At 37.0% G+C, this 17,717-nt stretch overlaps 1 protein-coding gene across 10 annotated transcripts in view; it reads left to right on the top strand.

Annotated features, from left to right (window-relative positions):
* The window catches only part of DNAJC13 (DnaJ heat shock protein family (Hsp40) member C13), a 111,072-nt gene that overhangs the window by 80,405 nt on the left and 12,950 nt on the right, over positions 1-17,717 (top strand). For 8 of the 10 annotated variants that reach the window (XR_004971559.1, XM_036332602.1, XM_036332601.1 and 5 more), the window contains 12 exons: positions 1,486-1,605; positions 2,751-2,930; positions 3,624-3,791; positions 5,823-5,936; positions 7,201-7,317; positions 8,636-8,813; positions 10,530-10,621; positions 11,969-12,068; positions 13,234-13,308; positions 13,514-13,626; positions 17,089-17,258; positions 17,629-17,671. Coding sequence is in view for 9 of the 10 variants with exons in the window: in XM_036332602.1 (XP_036188495.1) it covers positions 1,486-1,605; positions 2,751-2,930; positions 3,624-3,791; positions 5,823-5,936; positions 7,201-7,317; positions 8,636-8,813; positions 10,530-10,621; positions 11,969-12,068; positions 13,234-13,308; positions 13,514-13,626; positions 17,089-17,258; positions 17,629-17,671 (1,470 nt within the window). In the remaining variant the exon portion in view is untranslated. The remainder of the gene's footprint in view (positions 1-1,485; positions 1,606-2,750; positions 2,931-3,623; positions 3,792-5,822; positions 5,937-7,200; positions 7,318-8,635; positions 8,814-10,529; positions 10,622-11,968; positions 12,069-13,233; positions 13,309-13,513; positions 13,627-17,088; positions 17,259-17,628; positions 17,672-17,717) is intronic. The other 2 variants (XM_036332605.1, XM_036332603.1) reach the window with 2 other exon arrangements.

The following is a 17,717-nucleotide window of genomic DNA, read 5'->3' as shown; positions in this document are numbered from 1 at the left end:
CTGCCTAATTTCCTTTTCTGTCTCCCTCCCTCAACCATAGTATTTTAATTGGCTTATTTTCTGTTATGGTTATAATAGTTGAATTCTTTGATAGAAATTCCATCAAGAATTCATTAAGATCATTATAGAATGCATCTTGTTTATGCCAGCAAAGTTTAGAACATAAAACAATTGAGTATAAGCTTTTTGAGTTTCAGCCTCTACTTTGAAGTACAGTACATAAGTAGAACTCTGGTTCTACAATGTTCATACTCTGGACAAAAATGTTTTAATCCAGAGATTGGCAAATATTTTTTTTTTAATTCTCACCCAAGGATATATATTTTTCTTTTTCATTGCTTTTTAGAGACAGTGAAAGGGAGGAGAGAGAGAGAGAGGCAAAAAACTTTATGTGAGAGAGTCAGATCGATTGGTTGCCTCCCACACCAGCCCCGACTGGAGCCAGGATTGTACCTGCAACCCAAGTATGTGCCCTGAATGGGAATTGAATCTGCAACCCTTCCATGACTGGGCTGATGCTCTAACCCAGCGGTTCTCAACCTTTGGGGGTCGAACGACCCTTTCACAGGGGTAGCCTAAGACCATCGGAAAACACATAATTTAATTACATATTGTTTTTGTGATTAATCACTATGCTTTAATTATGTTCAATTTGTAACAATGAAATTGGGGGTCACCACAACATGAGGAACTGTACTAAAGGGTCACGGCATTAGGAAGGTTGAGAACCACTGCTCTAACCGTTGAGCAACACCAGCCTGGGCAGCAAACTTCCTATATAATAAAAGGCTAATATACAAATCGACTGAACGGAGGTATGACTAGTCATTATGACATGCACTGACCACCAGGGGGTAGATGCTCAATGCAAGACCTGCCCCCTGGTGGTCAGTGCACTCCCACAGGGGGAGCACCGCTCAGCCAGAAGCCGGGCTCATGACTGGCAAGCACAGCAGCGGTGGCAGGAGCCTCTCCCACCTCTGTGGTAGTGCTATGGATGCCTCGGGGGATGTCCAACTGCCAGCTTAGGCAGACATCCCCTGAGGGGTTCTGGACTACAAGAGGATGCAGGCTGGGCTGAGGGGGTCCTCTCCACCTCCTCCCCCCAGCCCCCCCAAGTGCACCGGGCCTCTAGTTTTTTTATAAAGGGCCAGAGAGTAAACATTTGAGGCTTTCAGGCTCCATACAGTCTCTGTTGAACTTTATGTTTTTTTAGTAACTCTTTAAAAATGTGAAAACCTTAGCTCCCTGGCCATATAAAGACAGCCCCAAGGTTGATTTGGTCATGTACCATAGTGGCCATGATGTGGCAACCTTACATCTACAGAAAATCTTAACCACAAATACTAGTGATTTAATAGATATATTCTGTTCAATTTTGGAGCGATATTAAGTATTCACAAATCTTTGCTGATTTGACTCCCACTGTCTTAAGCAAGGAATACACAAGTGACTTCTTTTTTTACTCTGTTGTGTTGTCTACAGGTATGTGGACACATAAGCAAATGTTATAGTGTGGCTGCTCAGTTTGAAGAATGCCGAGAGAAGATTACAGAAATGCCCAGCATCATCAAGGATCTCTGTCGGGTGCTATATTTTGGCAAGGTAGAGTTCATCTTTAATGCTTTCTGATAGAGCTGGCAATGAGTTTTCTTTTCAAGTAGCCAGACTCGGGTTTATAAACAAGTTGTTTTCTCCAAATTATTATTTTCTTTGAATTCTCACCCAAGGATATATTTTCATTGATCTTTAGAGAGAGAGAGAAACATCGACATGAGAAACATTGATCAGTTGCTTCCCGCACATTCCCCAACTGGGGATAGAACCCACAATCTAGGTAGGTGCCCTGACCAGGAATCGAACCTGCAACCTTTGGTGCACAAGCCAATGCTTTAACCAACTGGCCATTATTTTTAAGTAAATTATTTGGATCTCTAATAGCATTTTTCACAGAAGCATTGCTGTCAATGAAGGCTTTTGTTCCTAAGCTGGCCCACAAAGAATGAGACTAGTGACACAGCTAAAGAGAAATGGGTCTCATCTGAGCATTAAGAGAAAGGTAGGGAAGAAAGAGAAGACTAGACTAAATAAGTCTCATGAGAGTAAAGGACCACATAAAACCCGAAACTTAGCCAAGTCACTTCCTCATGGGAAGAAAGTCCAGTTTAGAGATCTGAGAGTTGACTGTTTCTTCCTACTCCAGTACCGCTGAGGGAAGGAGAGATTTCTTGGGTGACTGACAGAGTAAGAGACGTACTGGAATAGAACAGGATTGGGGTGCTGATGCTGGGCTAGGGTATCTTGAAATAAGGGAATCTGATGAAAACATGTCCTCAACTATATTTACTTGATGTCCTTAGAAGTATTTAGCAAGAACAAACTGAGTGACAGAAATGAATTTGTACACCTGCACTAAAGATATTGATAAACTTAAGCTGGTTGGCATGTGAGTTGCTGTTAATGCCTTGTTACTATTTTTAGAAATTAAAATTGAATAAGTGAAATGAAGAAAACGATTCCCAAGTTTCTGAGCACTAGCCTCAAAGATAGTAATTCTGTGTTTTGTCACAGGGTCACTTTTAATTTTGGATTTTAAAGGATATAGGATTCAAATTTAAATTGGAAATAAAAATAGAAGAGGAGGTAAATATTTTGCATAATAAGATAGTTAGCTTGCCATACATTCACATCCAATTTCTCTTGGGAGCTTTTTAACTCTATAATTAATTCAATTATTCTTATTCTCTCAGAATATTCCACGGGTGGCCGCTCTTGGGGTAGAGTGTGTCAGTTCTTTTGCTGTGGATTTCTGGCTACAGACACACCTGTTTCAAGCTGGTATTTTGTGGTATATGCTTGGTTATCTGTTTAATTATGACTACACCCTGGAAGAGAGTGGCATTCAGAAAAGTGAAGAAACAAACCAGCAGGTAACTTTAACTGCTTTAATATTACATTTGAACTCAAGCCATAGGTTAATGCAAAGCAAAGCTTCAGCTATCCAGAACCTCCAAGGCATACACTGTTTTTCAGAGATAACTAAGTTTATTGCTCTTTAATCCTCCAAACTATTTTTTATCTTAACCGGGATTCAAGGCAAGGGAATTTGTAGTAGCATATACTGGATACAACTTAATTTTTTCTTGATTACTCAGCATCACCTGTAGGATTGCAAAATTACGCTTTTGTAACACAGGAAAATATAACGATACTGTTGGGGCTAGCTCCCCCAAACACTTGAGTGCTTACCTGAATTTTACATATATTTTTTTCTATCTATACTTTTGGATTTACTGTCATTCATTATTCATTCTGTTATTTGTATGTGTCTTTAGCAGTCAAATCTACCTGCTTGTATCCTATTCCCTACCCTATCCCCAGATGTGCTTCTTCCCGTTATCTACAAGATACTGTTTTGGTAGAAATGAACTCACAGATTCTGATGCTCTTTTGTATAGGTACAAGAGTAACCTCTAATGCATAAACTCAATAATATCAGTGTTAGGGACTCCTGTGCCTTTTTTGGTTGTTAGCTTTCTGCTTTTTAAATGTGTCCCGTACAGTTAATTGTGTTATTAATGTAAGAGAGCAGATCTACTTTAATGTCTTAATTTTTTAAACAGGAAGTAGCCAACAGCCTTGCCAAACTGAGTGTCCGTGCTCTCAGTCGCCTTGGAGGGTATCTGCCTGAAGAACAAGCAACTCCAGAAAATCCAACCATCAGGAAAAGTTTATCTGGCATGCTGACACCCTATGTTGCTAGAAAACTTGGTGTGGTTAGTACTACTGAGGTATGTGCTTACAGGTAGCCTGGCTTTTGATGAATATTGCAAAATCCTTTAAATAACACAGGAACATAGCAAAGTTGAGTGCTGCAGGAATACTAAAAATTGACAATGTTTATATGCTTGTTCTCTCAGCCAAGAAATGTAGTTTATTGTGTGTTGATGCTAATGATCTAGCTCTACAAGAGCAGTCTTTTTGTAAGTGTAAATTAACTTCACATTTCTCAGTTGTGGAGCTACCATAATTGTGTGTTTTTTATCCTCACCTGAGGACCTTATTTTATTTTATTGATTTTTAGAGAGAGAAACGTTGGTCACTTGCCTCCTCTATGTGCTCTAACCAGGGATCAAACCCACAACCTTTTGGTGCACGGGACCACGCTCCACCAGCTGAGCCACCCAGCCAGGGCAGAGCCACCGTAATTCTTAACTAGTCTTTTTCCTTGGAATTAGAAGGGACTGGACTGGAGTGGTGTTTCACAATGGGCAGAGGACTGGGAGGCAGGAGACCCAGAGTCTATTTTTAGTTGTTTCTCCGCTTTACCTTATTTAGGCGCAGGTGTGAAGTCCTAAAGGTAAATGCACACACACATGCATTCGTGACAAAAGTCAGTCTGACCTTGGCAGACCTCCCAACTTGGGCCTTTTTTGTGAGGATCACTGAGAAACCACCTACAAATGTAGCATTAGAGAATTAATCTATAGAAGTCCATTCAGTAGACTACTGTGAAGCTTAAATTGTATAGGTATATTTAAATAAAGGCATTCGAAGATGTTTAAAGTGTTTCAGGTGAAAAGACTAAACCCATTTTTGTATATTAAAAAGAAATGAAAAGATGGATGAATCTGTACCAATCTGTTTAAGTGTAGTTTTCCCTGAATGGCAGAATTGCAGACTATTTTAATATTATTTTTATATTCTCTAGTGATTGTTTAATACTTTTGTGTAAAAAAAAATAAAGCCCTCAGGGTTTTACTGGTAAATGTAAAGTATTTTTAGAACTTATAAATAGCTTCTTTGTTTTTAATCCAATCTAAATGGGTCTGGTTCTAGTGCTGGGCATTGCTTTTTGGTGCCCCTGAACAAGAGGGAAGAGCTTTAGGTGTCACTTTTTGTTCTTTTTCTGGACTTTGTGTTTATTAATGTGATGGGGTTTGCTGATTAAAAACTAGCAAGTTGTTGATTATCGCTACAGGAAAAAAGAACTAGTAGCACTTCAAAATGTTGGCCTGAACTTCATCTGGACATATTAAATGCTTATTTTAAACTGCTAATTCTCAAAGTTTTACAGTTTTCCTACTAATATATATTTTTTCAGTCATTTTTCTTAACATTTGAAAACAAAGGTTGGGTGTCTTTGTATAAGATGGAGGTATTAACCCCTGCTTTCCTCCTGGCATAGAGCTCTGTAAATGTGAAATGTATAACAGTTTTACTAAAACATATATAGGAAAGTCAAAAGTCTATGTATAGTTACTATGGAGGAGAGCAAAGTGGAGGGAAAGCACAATGGGTAGGGAAGCAGTCATAGCTATGTCTGCAGAACTTTCTCTGCAATTTGGAATTAGGGCTTAGCCTACAAAACCGGAACTGACTCTGCTTGTACATTTTATTTCCTTTCCTAGGAGTATGCTTCATAAAGATTTAGATTTTTGTTTTCAAATAAATGTGTATAAAGGCAGTATGATTCCTTTTAAGCTTATGTTTACTGAGTTTATTAAATACTTTAACACAGTATGTTGTGTCATTTTCACCAAAGCAGAGCCAATGTTAAGTCAGACGGATTCAAATTTGAATCCCGGCTTCACCACTTAAGGATTGTGAGACCTGGAACACATAGTTTGCCCTCTCTCGGCCATAGTTTTTCTCAGGTGCACATGCATTATAGTATCAGACTTGTTAGAATGATTGAGATGCCTGTTACTGAGCTCCGTTCTACTTACAGCGCCTGTCACCACACGTAATAGATAATTTTAGTAAACGATAACTTCATTATTTTTTTTTCTAAATGTTAGAAAACTTACTCTGTTTCCTAGATTTTGAAGATGCTTAACAGCAACACAGAGAACCCCTATTTGATATGGAACAATTCTACAAGGGCAGAGCTACTTGAATTTCTTGAATCCCAACAAGACAACATGATTAAAAAAGTAAGTTACTATTTGAAAAGTTTCTTGGGTAACTTACTCTGATGGAATCTCTGGAAATATAACTTAGCATTGACAAAGCAGAAGCCCATTTCTCCATTGGGTGTTAATTAAACCTATATATATCTTTTTGCCACCTAATACTTGGCGCATTTAAGAATACTTACTATTGTATTTAATAATACATTGAGATTTGTTATTGTTGTTTTTGTCACCACTAATATATACCTATCTTCTATTTTAACCAGTTTTTGCACCCAGAAGCCCTGCTATATTATTCTTTCCAGCCTCTTTTCCCCAGTAAATCAAAATTGCTTTTGGTATCAAAATTGAATAATTTCTCCTATTCTGACACCTTTCAGTGGAGAAGCGGTTAAGCCATTAAATACAACAACAAAAAACAACCAGTAGGATGAAAAATACGGAGAGAAAACCTGGATAATACATATACTAGATGATTGGGTTTTGACTTTATTTGTTGTTGTTAATCCTCACCCAAGGATATTTTTTCCATGGATTTTTAGAGAGCATAGAGGGAAGGAGGGAGGGAGGGAGAGAGGGAGAGAGAGAGAGAGAGAGAGAGAGAGAGAGAGAGAGAGAGAGAGAGAGAGAGAAAAGGTGATTTGTTGCCTATTATACACACCCCGACTGGGGATCAAACCCACAACCTAGGCATGTGCCCTGACCTGCAACTGCAGCCTTTTTGGTGTACAGGATGATATTCCAACCAACTGAGCCTCTGGCCAGGCTCTCCCATTTCTCTTTTTTGTCTTTTTACTTTACTTTAAATGGAAACTCTTCTTGATTTCTCAACCTGTTTATTCAGAGACCTTGTTTTCCAGCACTTCATTTAATATATTATTTTTTAAACCAGTAAAAATGTCACCCTATATCTGACTAGACCCAATGCCTGCTGAGTGGAGTGAGAAGAGCCAAGTGTCATACTTGCTTTATGAACACTAGCCCTAAGACACTTCATTGACTGACCTCTGTGATCTTTTGAAATTTTAAAATGAGTAATAATATTAGTCTTTGACTAGAAAATAACAATTCTACACCCATTCCAGAGCCCATATTACTACTTAATAAATCTTATAATTGCCATGGGTGCTGTCTCTGTATCCCACCACATTTTTTCCCTCTGAAAAATGAGTGGTTCTTTTAAGTTACTTATCTGATGTTATTAAACTGAATATGTGGATAGATTCATAAACCAGACACTAATGATTCTGATGCACATCTAGCAGTCTGTTTTCTTTTTTTAAAGGGTGATTGTGACAAAACTTATGGATCCGAATTTGTCTATAGTGATCACGCCAAAGAACTTATTGTAGGCGAGATTTTTGTTAGGGTATATAATGAAGTCCCTACTTTCCAGCTAGAGGTAAGCTCTCTATTAGTTTTGTCTGATACTTTTGCTCATTTGACCACACTGTGTACATGGAAGTAATTCGTGTCCTTTGCCAAATGCTTTATACCAGCCTGGCTATGTGATGGGGTGACCATTGATAATGTATGAGCCTCTTTATTTTGAATGTTGAAGAATTTATTTTGTGGATTCATTAATAAGTTATTCCTTGCCCAGCTGTTTCTTATGTTACGCATAATGCTCTCCTACTGTCATGTATATATGCCTTCAACTTACTAGTCTCTCTTGCACATCAACTCCATCGTGTAGAATATCCTTCTCTGGCCAGTTATTAGACGAAAATAAGAAAATACAGTTGGAGATCAAGTTTTTTGTTTGTTTGTTTGTTTTTTTTAAATGATGGGGGTCACATCAGCTTGTCAATTCCAGAAGCAAATTGAGGAGCTTCTTTTTCTTCTTAGTACTTAGAGATTGTGTAGGAATATTTTGTTAAAGGGTTTTTTTGTTTTGTTTTGGAGAGGATGACAAGGAGGATTTGGTGATTGATTGATTTTTAAGGAGCAAAGAAGTAAAGCTTTTGTTTTAGACTTTGCTCTTAGCATAAAAGGAATTTACTAAACCATAATGTGTATTATTTAGCTGTTAATCAGAATGAATTCAGTGATTTTTAAGATCCCTTTGAAAACTGTCCTTTGAATTTATATTCTAAATATATATAATTTTAAAATGTTAAAATATAACCAAATTGTAGAAGTTACATCTAATGTTATTCATTACTTTTATTGGTAAAGATAAGTGATTCTATAATCTCAGCATTGTTATACTGAAGTTCTCATGGGAGTATATCTGATCTCTAATGTATTGGGACAGAAAATGTTGAAAAACACTTCATAATGTGACTGAATTTTATTTCCCCCTCCCCCAGTTTGTTTTTAAGTCATCATTCGAGGACATCGTTTTTTGTGTTTTTTTTTCATTGATTCTAGAGAGAGAGGAAGGGAGGGAGAGAGACATCAATGTCAGAGAGAAACATCAATCAGTTGCCTCCCATATGGGTTCTAACCGGGTATTGAATCCACAACCTGGGTTTGTGCTCTGACTGGGAATGGAATCCATGACCCTTTGGTGCACAGGATGATGCTCTACTCAGCAACACCTGCCAGGGCTTTCCCCCATTTTTAATCCATAGGTGTATTTATGTGTATATACAGTCACTTTAGTAGCTTGAGTTTTGCTGCTGTTGTTTCGTTGGTTGTTTTTTTGCTATGGAGTCTTTGTTATACATTATTTCTGAAGGCACACATGTCTTTAAATATTTCTCCACTCAACATAGGTTCCAAAAGCGTTTGCTGCAAGTCTCTTGGATTACATAGGCTCACAGGCCCAGTACCTCCACACATTCATGGCTATCACACATGCTGCAAAAGTGGAGTCCGAACAACACGGAGACCGCTTGCCAAGAGTGGAAATGGCTTTGGAGGCTCTGAGAAATGTCATAAAATATAATCCAGGTGTGTGACTATATCCTTGATCAGTTAGATCCTTATAATAGAGGGCCTGAAAAACCCAATTCTCAGTTTTATCAGGGAAACTTACTTTGCTATAATGCTATACCTGGCATAACTTTAAGAGTACTTGACCCCATAATCTGTAAACAGCAGGCTGGAAAGATAGGTCAAGGCACCATGGTTATAAGAGTCTCAGTGAGTTGAAAAGGCAGAATAACTTGATAGTGTAAAATTTCAAATTGATGACATAAGTTGATATACCAGTGTAAGTGCTTAAATTAGATTTATTAGGTGATGTAATTTTGCCTCATATGCATATGGACACTCATAGTTTTAAAAAACTGAAGTGTTTGGTGTATAAAATTTTAAATAATGAAAATGTGAAAATTTTTATTTTTAAGCATCTTTAAGAGGACATTTCCAAAAACATCACTCTTGCCTGACTCCAGGGGAGACAGATGAGTGAAAATCTGAATGCTTCTTCCGATTCTAGCTTTGATAACAAATATAGGATATAAAACTTAAAACAATACAAATGGAATTTAAGTTACCTTTAATAATTATCTTTCAGATACTTTTTTGCTCTTTTCAGTATATATTATAATACTATTAAAATTCTGACTTTTTGTTTATTGCCAACAAATTAGTCCAATAAAGCAACAGTAATGAAATGTTCTTAGGAATTTAGTCATTTCCATGGTCTACATTGGGATGTTACTAAAGGCAGTGTTATATTCTCTGAAGAAAACTTCATTTTTTTATTGTTTGTAATTTGGCATAGTAGAATGATATTAGTGGTGTATTAGGTACAAAGTAATTGCAGCAAAGCAGGCTATTGATTTGGAACTTACAAAAATAGAGGAAGGGCTTGCACAGAAACTGTTTTGATAGCATCTATAAAGTTCATGTATCAGGATCACATGCTCACTTGTAATTTAGAAGTATGGTTTTGTGTCGTTGATGTATTTATAATAATTGTTACCTGTTAAGAAGTGGTTTACAAATGAATTTAAAAGCAACTACTTATAGAATATTTTCAGATCCTTTAAGTTGAGGGATCATAGTGAATTGTCTTATGGAGCCTTAAAAGATTACAAATTACACTATATGTTTTATACCATGTAATAAAAGGAAATACATGCTGAATAAAACCTTAATGTTTAATGTTTTTGTTTTATTGACAAAATGGGAGTGAGTGTGTGGGATTGGGGTTTGAGAAGGGTAGGAATGGAAATAAATTTTACGTATTTTCAGTTATCCCTGTAATATGCATATCAGTTGTTTGTTTGCAGTAAGTCCTCAGGTGGCAGAGTTCTAACTCAGTCTTAAAAGCCAAATGATATCACACTCTCCCAAAGTATAATTAGGTTGGGGTGGGTAGGGTAGCAGCTCTAAGATCAAGAGATAAAGAGTATAATTACCACCATATACCTTTTATTTTTGAGTTCTATTTGATAAATTTCTTGTTTTTAGTCTGAGGCTAAAGGTGGGGATGGAAATGGAAACAAGACGAACATAAGAAACTCTAATAGATTAATCTTGCCTAGTATTTACTGTAGCTTAGAGATACTTTACTCAACGTCATATCACAAATATTGAGAAAAGCTTATCAGACCCATAACTGACAGTAAATAATAGTGTGTATTGGTTTTCTGAAGGTTTGAAATTTAGGACACCTCTTAGAAATAAAAAATATAACATTTTATTCTTATTCCTTAGGCTCTGAAAGTGAATGCACTGGGCACTTTAAATTAATATTTTCTCTTCTCCGAGTCCATGGAGCTGGTCAAGTGCAGCAATTGGCTTTGGAGGTAAAAGAATGTACTAAAGCATGTTGCCTTCCCTGCCACTTACTATGTACGGTGTGAGCCCTGGATAATCGCCATCTGAAGCTAATTGGAAGTTTACACGTTTATTGTGTAGTTTTTTATTTTCCATTTTGCCTTTAAGTCAAGTGTGGATGTTTTTTAAAGTTTGAATTAATTTACTCATTTTGAAGAGCAAATGTTACACAGTCATAACATTTTCAAGATCATACTCAGTAGTCCTTGTCTGCTATGCATTGAAATGCATTATATTTGTCATGTAGTGTGGGTTAAAAATTGACTTTACTCAGATGTTTAGAATCCAAGAAAAAGTGTCAGGGTTACTCTGATCTTTCTAGAGACATTTGAGATCAGGGACTCTTGCTGGCTACACACTAGGTTTGTGTTCCAGAGAAATGACGAACACCAAATTCAGCCCTGCAGTAATGGGTTAAAGCTTATTAACTAGCATTTTCTTTTCTTTTTAAACACTTTAAAATATTTATTTTTATTGACCTCAGAGAGGAAGGGAGAGAGAAAGATAGAAACATTCATCAGCTGCTTCCTGCATGCCCCCAACTGGGGATCGAGCCCAAACCTGGTCATATTCCCTTGACCTGGGACCCTTCAGTCTGTAGGCTGATGCTCTGTCCACTGAGCCAAACCAGCTAGGGCAACAAGCATGTTCTTTTAATTGAAATGCATGCTTCTGAACTTAATTCCTTTAAGTACTCTGTAACATTTTAAATAAACATTATTAAATCTATGCTACATTGCGTTGAAGTACTGACCACATGGTTCAAATTAAGTGACATTAATCTTCAAATGTCTGCCATAAAAGTTAGGCTTGAGAAGTCATCCTCTTCGAAAGAAAAATATGCCCCATTTCTCTAGAATGGAAAGTTAGACAGTCTCTTTTGCTGGGCCCTGAAGACATTTACTTTCTCCCTCTAAAAGCACAGTCCCAGTGGGGAGAATCATCATCTTCTTAACACTTCCCAACCCAAGTCTGCAACTGGAAAACTGCACTCACCATAGTTCCAGAGTGTGTGGGACTGAAGGCTTCTTATAAGCCTCAAGATTGTGAATTGGTGCTAAAATATTTGTTAGGTCATTATACTTAATTCTTACCTCTAAATTAGTAGGAAGCTAATGTACATAATATAGATATGAGCAAATAATAAAACCAATCTTTAAAATTAAACTATTCTCTAAATATTGAAGATTTTGTCCTCCAAACATTTTTCTCACCTTTGTGAAGCCTTTATGTAGGTCTGGCTAAATTGAGTTAATTTGATTTAGGTCAGAAATTATTTCCAAAAAATAATTAATATCCTGTTGATTAATTTACAGGTTGTGAATATAGTGACATCGAACCAAGATTGTGTCAACAATATTGCTGAATCAATGGTTTTGTCCAATTTATTGGCTCTTCTACATTCATTACCTTCAAGTACGTATATTTACAAGTGGTATTTTAGAAACCACAGCACAGCCAACCCATGGAGGGGCGCAGTTACACAGATGACATAAAGCCTCTGATGTGGCAATGTCCATATTTAGTTTCGGAATATTTTAAGTGGTATTCTTTATGTTAGATTTGTCTTCCTAGTTATGGTTTTCCATTACATTAGTAAAATTGTTTTGTATTTCCCATGTCAAAAGTTGAAAGTCGGATGTGAGAGAGTTCCAAGCAAAGGAAATTAACAGGTTGCTAAGTATAAGCTACCCATGAGTAATTGAGGATTGGCTAATATCCCATGGTTTATTTACAAGCATAATTGGTTTTGGATGATAGAAAAAGTGCTTAAGATAAAAATTACCCTGTGTTCAGCCTGGAGTTGAATTCTTCATTATTTGTTCTTTACTGATTTAATGCTGATAGAGGCTGTTGCCAACAAAATGAGATCAATTTTTAAAAAATATGCCAAGCTGATATTTTTTAATATAGAACATACTAATTAGTATTGTTCTCCTACATGGTAACATAGCCCACTCCAGATAATCAACCTTTGTTGTTTTAGTCTCAGCCTAATACGAGGCAGCCTCCATCATCTTTGCCAACTGTTTACTTCTTTGGTCACCTGTCTGTCATTGGCTGTAGAAGAGTCAAGTCCAGTAGCCCAGTATAATTCCATGACAAGGAGTGGGAGGTGCACAGACTGTTCAGAAGGATGCTGTTAGGTCTTAGATTGAAATAGTGTCTTGCAACTGCTGCTTTCTGCTCATTTCTCTGAGATAATAGTACCCGGTAAAATCTTAGATGCCTGATCAGAGTGTCCTCAGGTGTCAGGATGTGAGAAAATTTTGTTTATGCTGTGAACAGTGAGGTAGGAAGACAAGCATATTGGTTATGAATATGCACTTTGGAGTCAAATCGACCTCTGTACAAAATAGAGCTATCCCACTTACTGAATGTGAAACCATGGGCTGGTTAAACCTGGCCTCAGCTACCTCGTTCATAATAAGCCATGATAATGTCTGTCTCACTGGTTATTGTGAAGATCTAAGTGTGATACTCTATTAGAGCATCTGGTTTAGTGCCAGGCACAGAATTGATACCCAGTAAATGTAAACTTACTGGTGATGAATTTCTTGAAACGTCTTTTCGTCTGCAGGTCGCCAGCTTGTTCTAGAAACTCTTTATGCTTTGACATCAAGTACAAAAATAATTAAAGAAGCAATGGCAAAAGGTAATGTGCTTTCTCATCCAGTCATGCTCAATAATGATGACACTTTGCATAGTTTATAAACTAGAAGAATGCTTTAGAAGGCTTGTGGTTTTAAAAAATATCAATTGCATTGAGTTAAAATAAGGTTGAAAATGAATTCTACTGATTTAAAAAGTTATATTTTTTTATGTATAGTATAAATACTCATTCTCTTTTTCCTTCATAGGAGCTTTGATTTATTTACTAGATATGTTCTGCAATTCAACACATCCACAGGTTCGAGCGCAAACAGCGGAACTTTTTGCTAAAATGACAGCAGATAAACTAATAGGTCCAAAGGTGAGCACAAAATAGGTTCTTAGGAAGAAATTAATTATTAAAGTTCTGTCACTTTGATATTGATTTCATGAAGTTTACCAAAGTCCAAGAAGGTGAGGATAAGGAAATGATGATGTGGAAGTGGGAAGATTGACATACCTGAAATTGTTCCTATAATTACTAGTTTGAGAAAAATTATACTCAGGGAAGCCTGCACTGAAGTTGAGCAGTTTTAAGACAGAGTTTGGATTACAGTGATAAATTGCTTATCTCCCTTAAAGAAAGAACAAAAGTATCTTTAGGTTATGACAGAGGATACCTCTAAATGGAATCCATCCAGACACAGCTGAGTAAAGTCTCTTTCTGTTATTAGCTCGTTAAGACATAGTGCTCACTGAGGCAGGTCTGCCCGCCCACCAAGCAGCAGAGACGTGGGAGCACCATCAGCTAAAGGCTCCTGAGTCCCCACTTCCAGAGTCTGATTTTATATCAGTAAAACAAGCTGGATTCAGTTATTATTTTCTTCCTGATCTCACAATCTAGGTGTTGAGACTGTCACAAGACCTGAAACAGTTCTTTGGGAATAAGGTTAATAGTCTGTCATCAGCAGGGTTGATGAGATGAGGGAGACTATATAGGATGCCTATAGAAAGGGTCTATGTGAATATTCTGTGTGAATATTGATATTTAATATTGAGTTTTCTTAAAGCTAGAGTTGGGTAGCACATAATTATAATATAATATAAATAATGTTTTAGGTATTTAAATATGTACTGCTCTTGACATTGAACTCTTCAGTAATTTTTTTGACCTTTGAAATACATGAGGAACAAATTTTATCGAGATGAATATATTTATACTTAAATTTTCTATATAGGAAAAATAAAGTGTCAGCTCCTTAGTTGAGTGATTTGCAGCAAGAGATTCTAGAACGGGGGTCAGTAAACTTTTTCCCCCTTTTTTGTAACAGCTTATTGTGATATAATTGACATACCACACAATTCTCACATATAAAGTGTACAATTCAGTGATTTTATTATATTTATAGATTGGGCAGTCACGAAATCGATGTTGAAACACCTTCATCAACCCGTGGGTGGGGCAACATTCCCTTAGCGGTCACTCCCATCCCTCCTCTTCCCAGAACCTGGTAACCACTAACCTACTTTCTGCCTCCATAGATTTGTCTATTCTTGGCATTTCATATAAATGGGATCATACAATATGTGGTCCTTTGTGACTGGTTTCTGTCATTTAGCATAAGGTTCATCCATGTTGCAGCAAGTATCTGTACTTCATTCCTTTTTATTGCCAAATAATTCCATTATGTACATACACCACATTTTGTTTTTCCATTTATCAATTGATGGACATGTGGATTGTTTCTACTTTTTAGCTCCTCTGAATAACGCTTCTGTGAACATTAGTTGACATGTTTTTGTGTGGATAGGTATTTTCTCAGAGTGGAATTTCTGAATCATATGGTAATACTAGTTTAGCCTTTCAAGCAGCGGTCAGACTATTTTCCAAAGTGGCTGCACCATTTTACATTCCCACCAGCAGGGTGTGAGAGTTGTAATTTCTCCACATCTTCTCTGATACTTGTTATTTGTCTTTTTTTATTATAACCACTCTAGTGGGGTGAAATGGAGGCTAGTGATGCCTATTGGCCATTTGTATGTATATGTATATGTGTGTATATATATTTTTTTTTTGAGAATTATCTGTTCACATTTTTTGCTCATTTTTTAAATTGAGTTATTTGTCTTTTTACTTTTTTTTTTTTTTAAATGTATTTTATTGATTTTTCACAGAGAAGAAGGGAGAGGGATAGAGAGCCAGAAACATCGATGAGAGAGATGGATCAGCTGCCTCCTGCACGCCCCCCACTGGGGATGCGCCCGCAACCAGGGTACATGCCCTTGACCGGAATCGAACCCGGGACCCTTGAGTCCGCAGGCCGACGCTCCATCCACCGAGCCAAACCGGTTCGGCTGTCTTTTTACTTTTGAGTTGTAATTGTTTTTTATTTAGTCTGGATACCAATTTCTTACCAAATGATAGGATTTGCAAATATTTTCTTCCATTCTGTGGATGTCTTTCCATTTTTTTATGGTGTCTTCTGAAGTTGAAACTATCTTTTTTGTTGTTCCTGTAGCTTGTGCTTTTGATGTTATATCTAAGAAATCATTGCCTAATCCAAAGTTACAAAAATCCCTGCCTATGTTTTCTCCTAAGATTTTAATAGTTTTAGATCTTGTCTTTATGTCTTAGATCCATTTGAATGAATCTTTGCACATGGTGTAAGGTAGGGAAGAGGCTGGTAAACTTTTTTTTCTAAAGGGCCATATAGTAAATATGTTATCCTTTGTGGGTCATATGATTTCTGCAAATACTAAACTCTGCCTTTATAACAGGAAAGCAGCCATGGACAGTAACTTGAAGGCGTATGATCAAAGGATTTGCGTTATATAAAAATATTTTTATTTAAATTCAGATAGTGTATACACACCAGTGAGTGATCACTTCTTATTTGAATTCTGTCATTATCAAGAAAAGTGACAGTCTTCCTATTTTGTTGATTTTTGTCATGTAACATTGTTTTCTTTAGTTCATTAGCTGCTAGGAGGTTCAGAGACAAATTTGTAGTCTCTCACTAAAAATTGTACAGAGCTTTTAATGTTTCCTTTGTGTACTGACTTCATATTAGTCTGATTCATTCAGGTACATTTTTGAGTATCTTCTAGTATGTGTTAGGGGCTGTTGAATACAGTGAGCGAAACACTTGGACTGGGGGAGTTTCCAGAAGCCAAGATTTGAGCACAGACTTGAATGACAGGAAGGAGACAGAACAATGTGAAGACTGAGGGAAGAAACTTATCTTCCCAACTTTTATTTTGCTTTTGTACTTATTATGCCTCACATTAATTTTCAGTTTGTGTGGATGTGTGTTTTTTAAAGCTGCTTTTAAAATCCTTTATCAAAAAAGTCACAGTATAATATAAAACATGGTATAGCAAAGTAAATGCACTAAAAATACACATAGGCCACAAAGCATGAGAAAAATTTAATTTTGAGGGTGGGGAGCATGGAGTAGAGTTGGGAGGGACAGGCCAGCTAAGGGTGTTCTGTGCAGAAGGAACGGCAGGTGTAGGGCATGGTTCTGAGGGGAAGGGTGTGTGGTCTGGGAACTTTGTTCACCAGGGATACTGAATTTCTTAGTTTCTTAAATTTGAGGCAGAGTGTGGAAATGAAACTAGATAGGTAAGTAGGAGCAGGTCATAGTGAGGCTTGTTAAAGTTACCTTTGCATAAACCAAGATTTACCTGTTGACCCACTTTAGGACTTTTGGATAATAGTTACGACTCCTATCAGCCATAACACAAATTACAGCAATAGTCTATCTTAGAGAGATGTAAAACAAATGAAATATTGAGATGTTTCCAATAGGTTATTTTGTTTTTCTCAAACCTCCTCATATAGGTTCGACTTACATTAATGAAATTTCTGCCAAGCGTTTTCATGGATGCCATGAGAGACAGCCCCGAAGCTGCTGTCCATATTTTTGAAGGAACTCATGAAAATCCGGAGTTAATTTGGAATGATAGTTCTAGAGATAAAGTGTCCACAACAGTTAGAGAAATGATGCTAGAGTAAGTAAAGATATGGCTCATAACCTTTGGCCTTGAGGTAAAATCACCGGGAAGGGCATATGTCTTCCCCATTGTCAGCTCTCTGAGACTTACTCTAAAGCAGCGTTCTCAACCTGTGGGTTGTGACCCCTTTGGTGGTCAGCCCTTTCACAGGGGTCGCCTAAGACCATCCTGCATATCAGATATTTACATTATGGTTCATAACTGTAGCAACATTACAGTTATGAAGTAGCAACGAAAATAATTTTATGGTTGGGTCACAAAATGAGGAACTGTATTTAAAGGGCCAGAAGGTTGAGAACCACTGCTCTAAAGGCTAATGAAAGTATCCTATGACTGAAGTTTAATATCTCCCCCTTTTCCCCCCAAGGCACTTTAAAAATCAGCGAGACAACCCGGATATAAACTGGAAGGTAAATATACTTTCATCAGAGAAAGGAATTTTGCATTTTACTGTAT

Source organism: Myotis myotis, unplaced genomic scaffold (assembly GCF_014108235.1).
Source record: "Myotis myotis isolate mMyoMyo1 unplaced genomic scaffold, mMyoMyo1.p scaffold_m19_p_13, whole genome shotgun sequence".
In the NCBI taxonomy this organism is placed as follows: domain Eukaryota; kingdom Metazoa; phylum Chordata; class Mammalia; order Chiroptera; family Vespertilionidae; genus Myotis; species Myotis myotis.
Note: the sequence above shows the minus strand (reverse complement) of the source record. Positions and strands in the feature narration are given on the sequence as shown.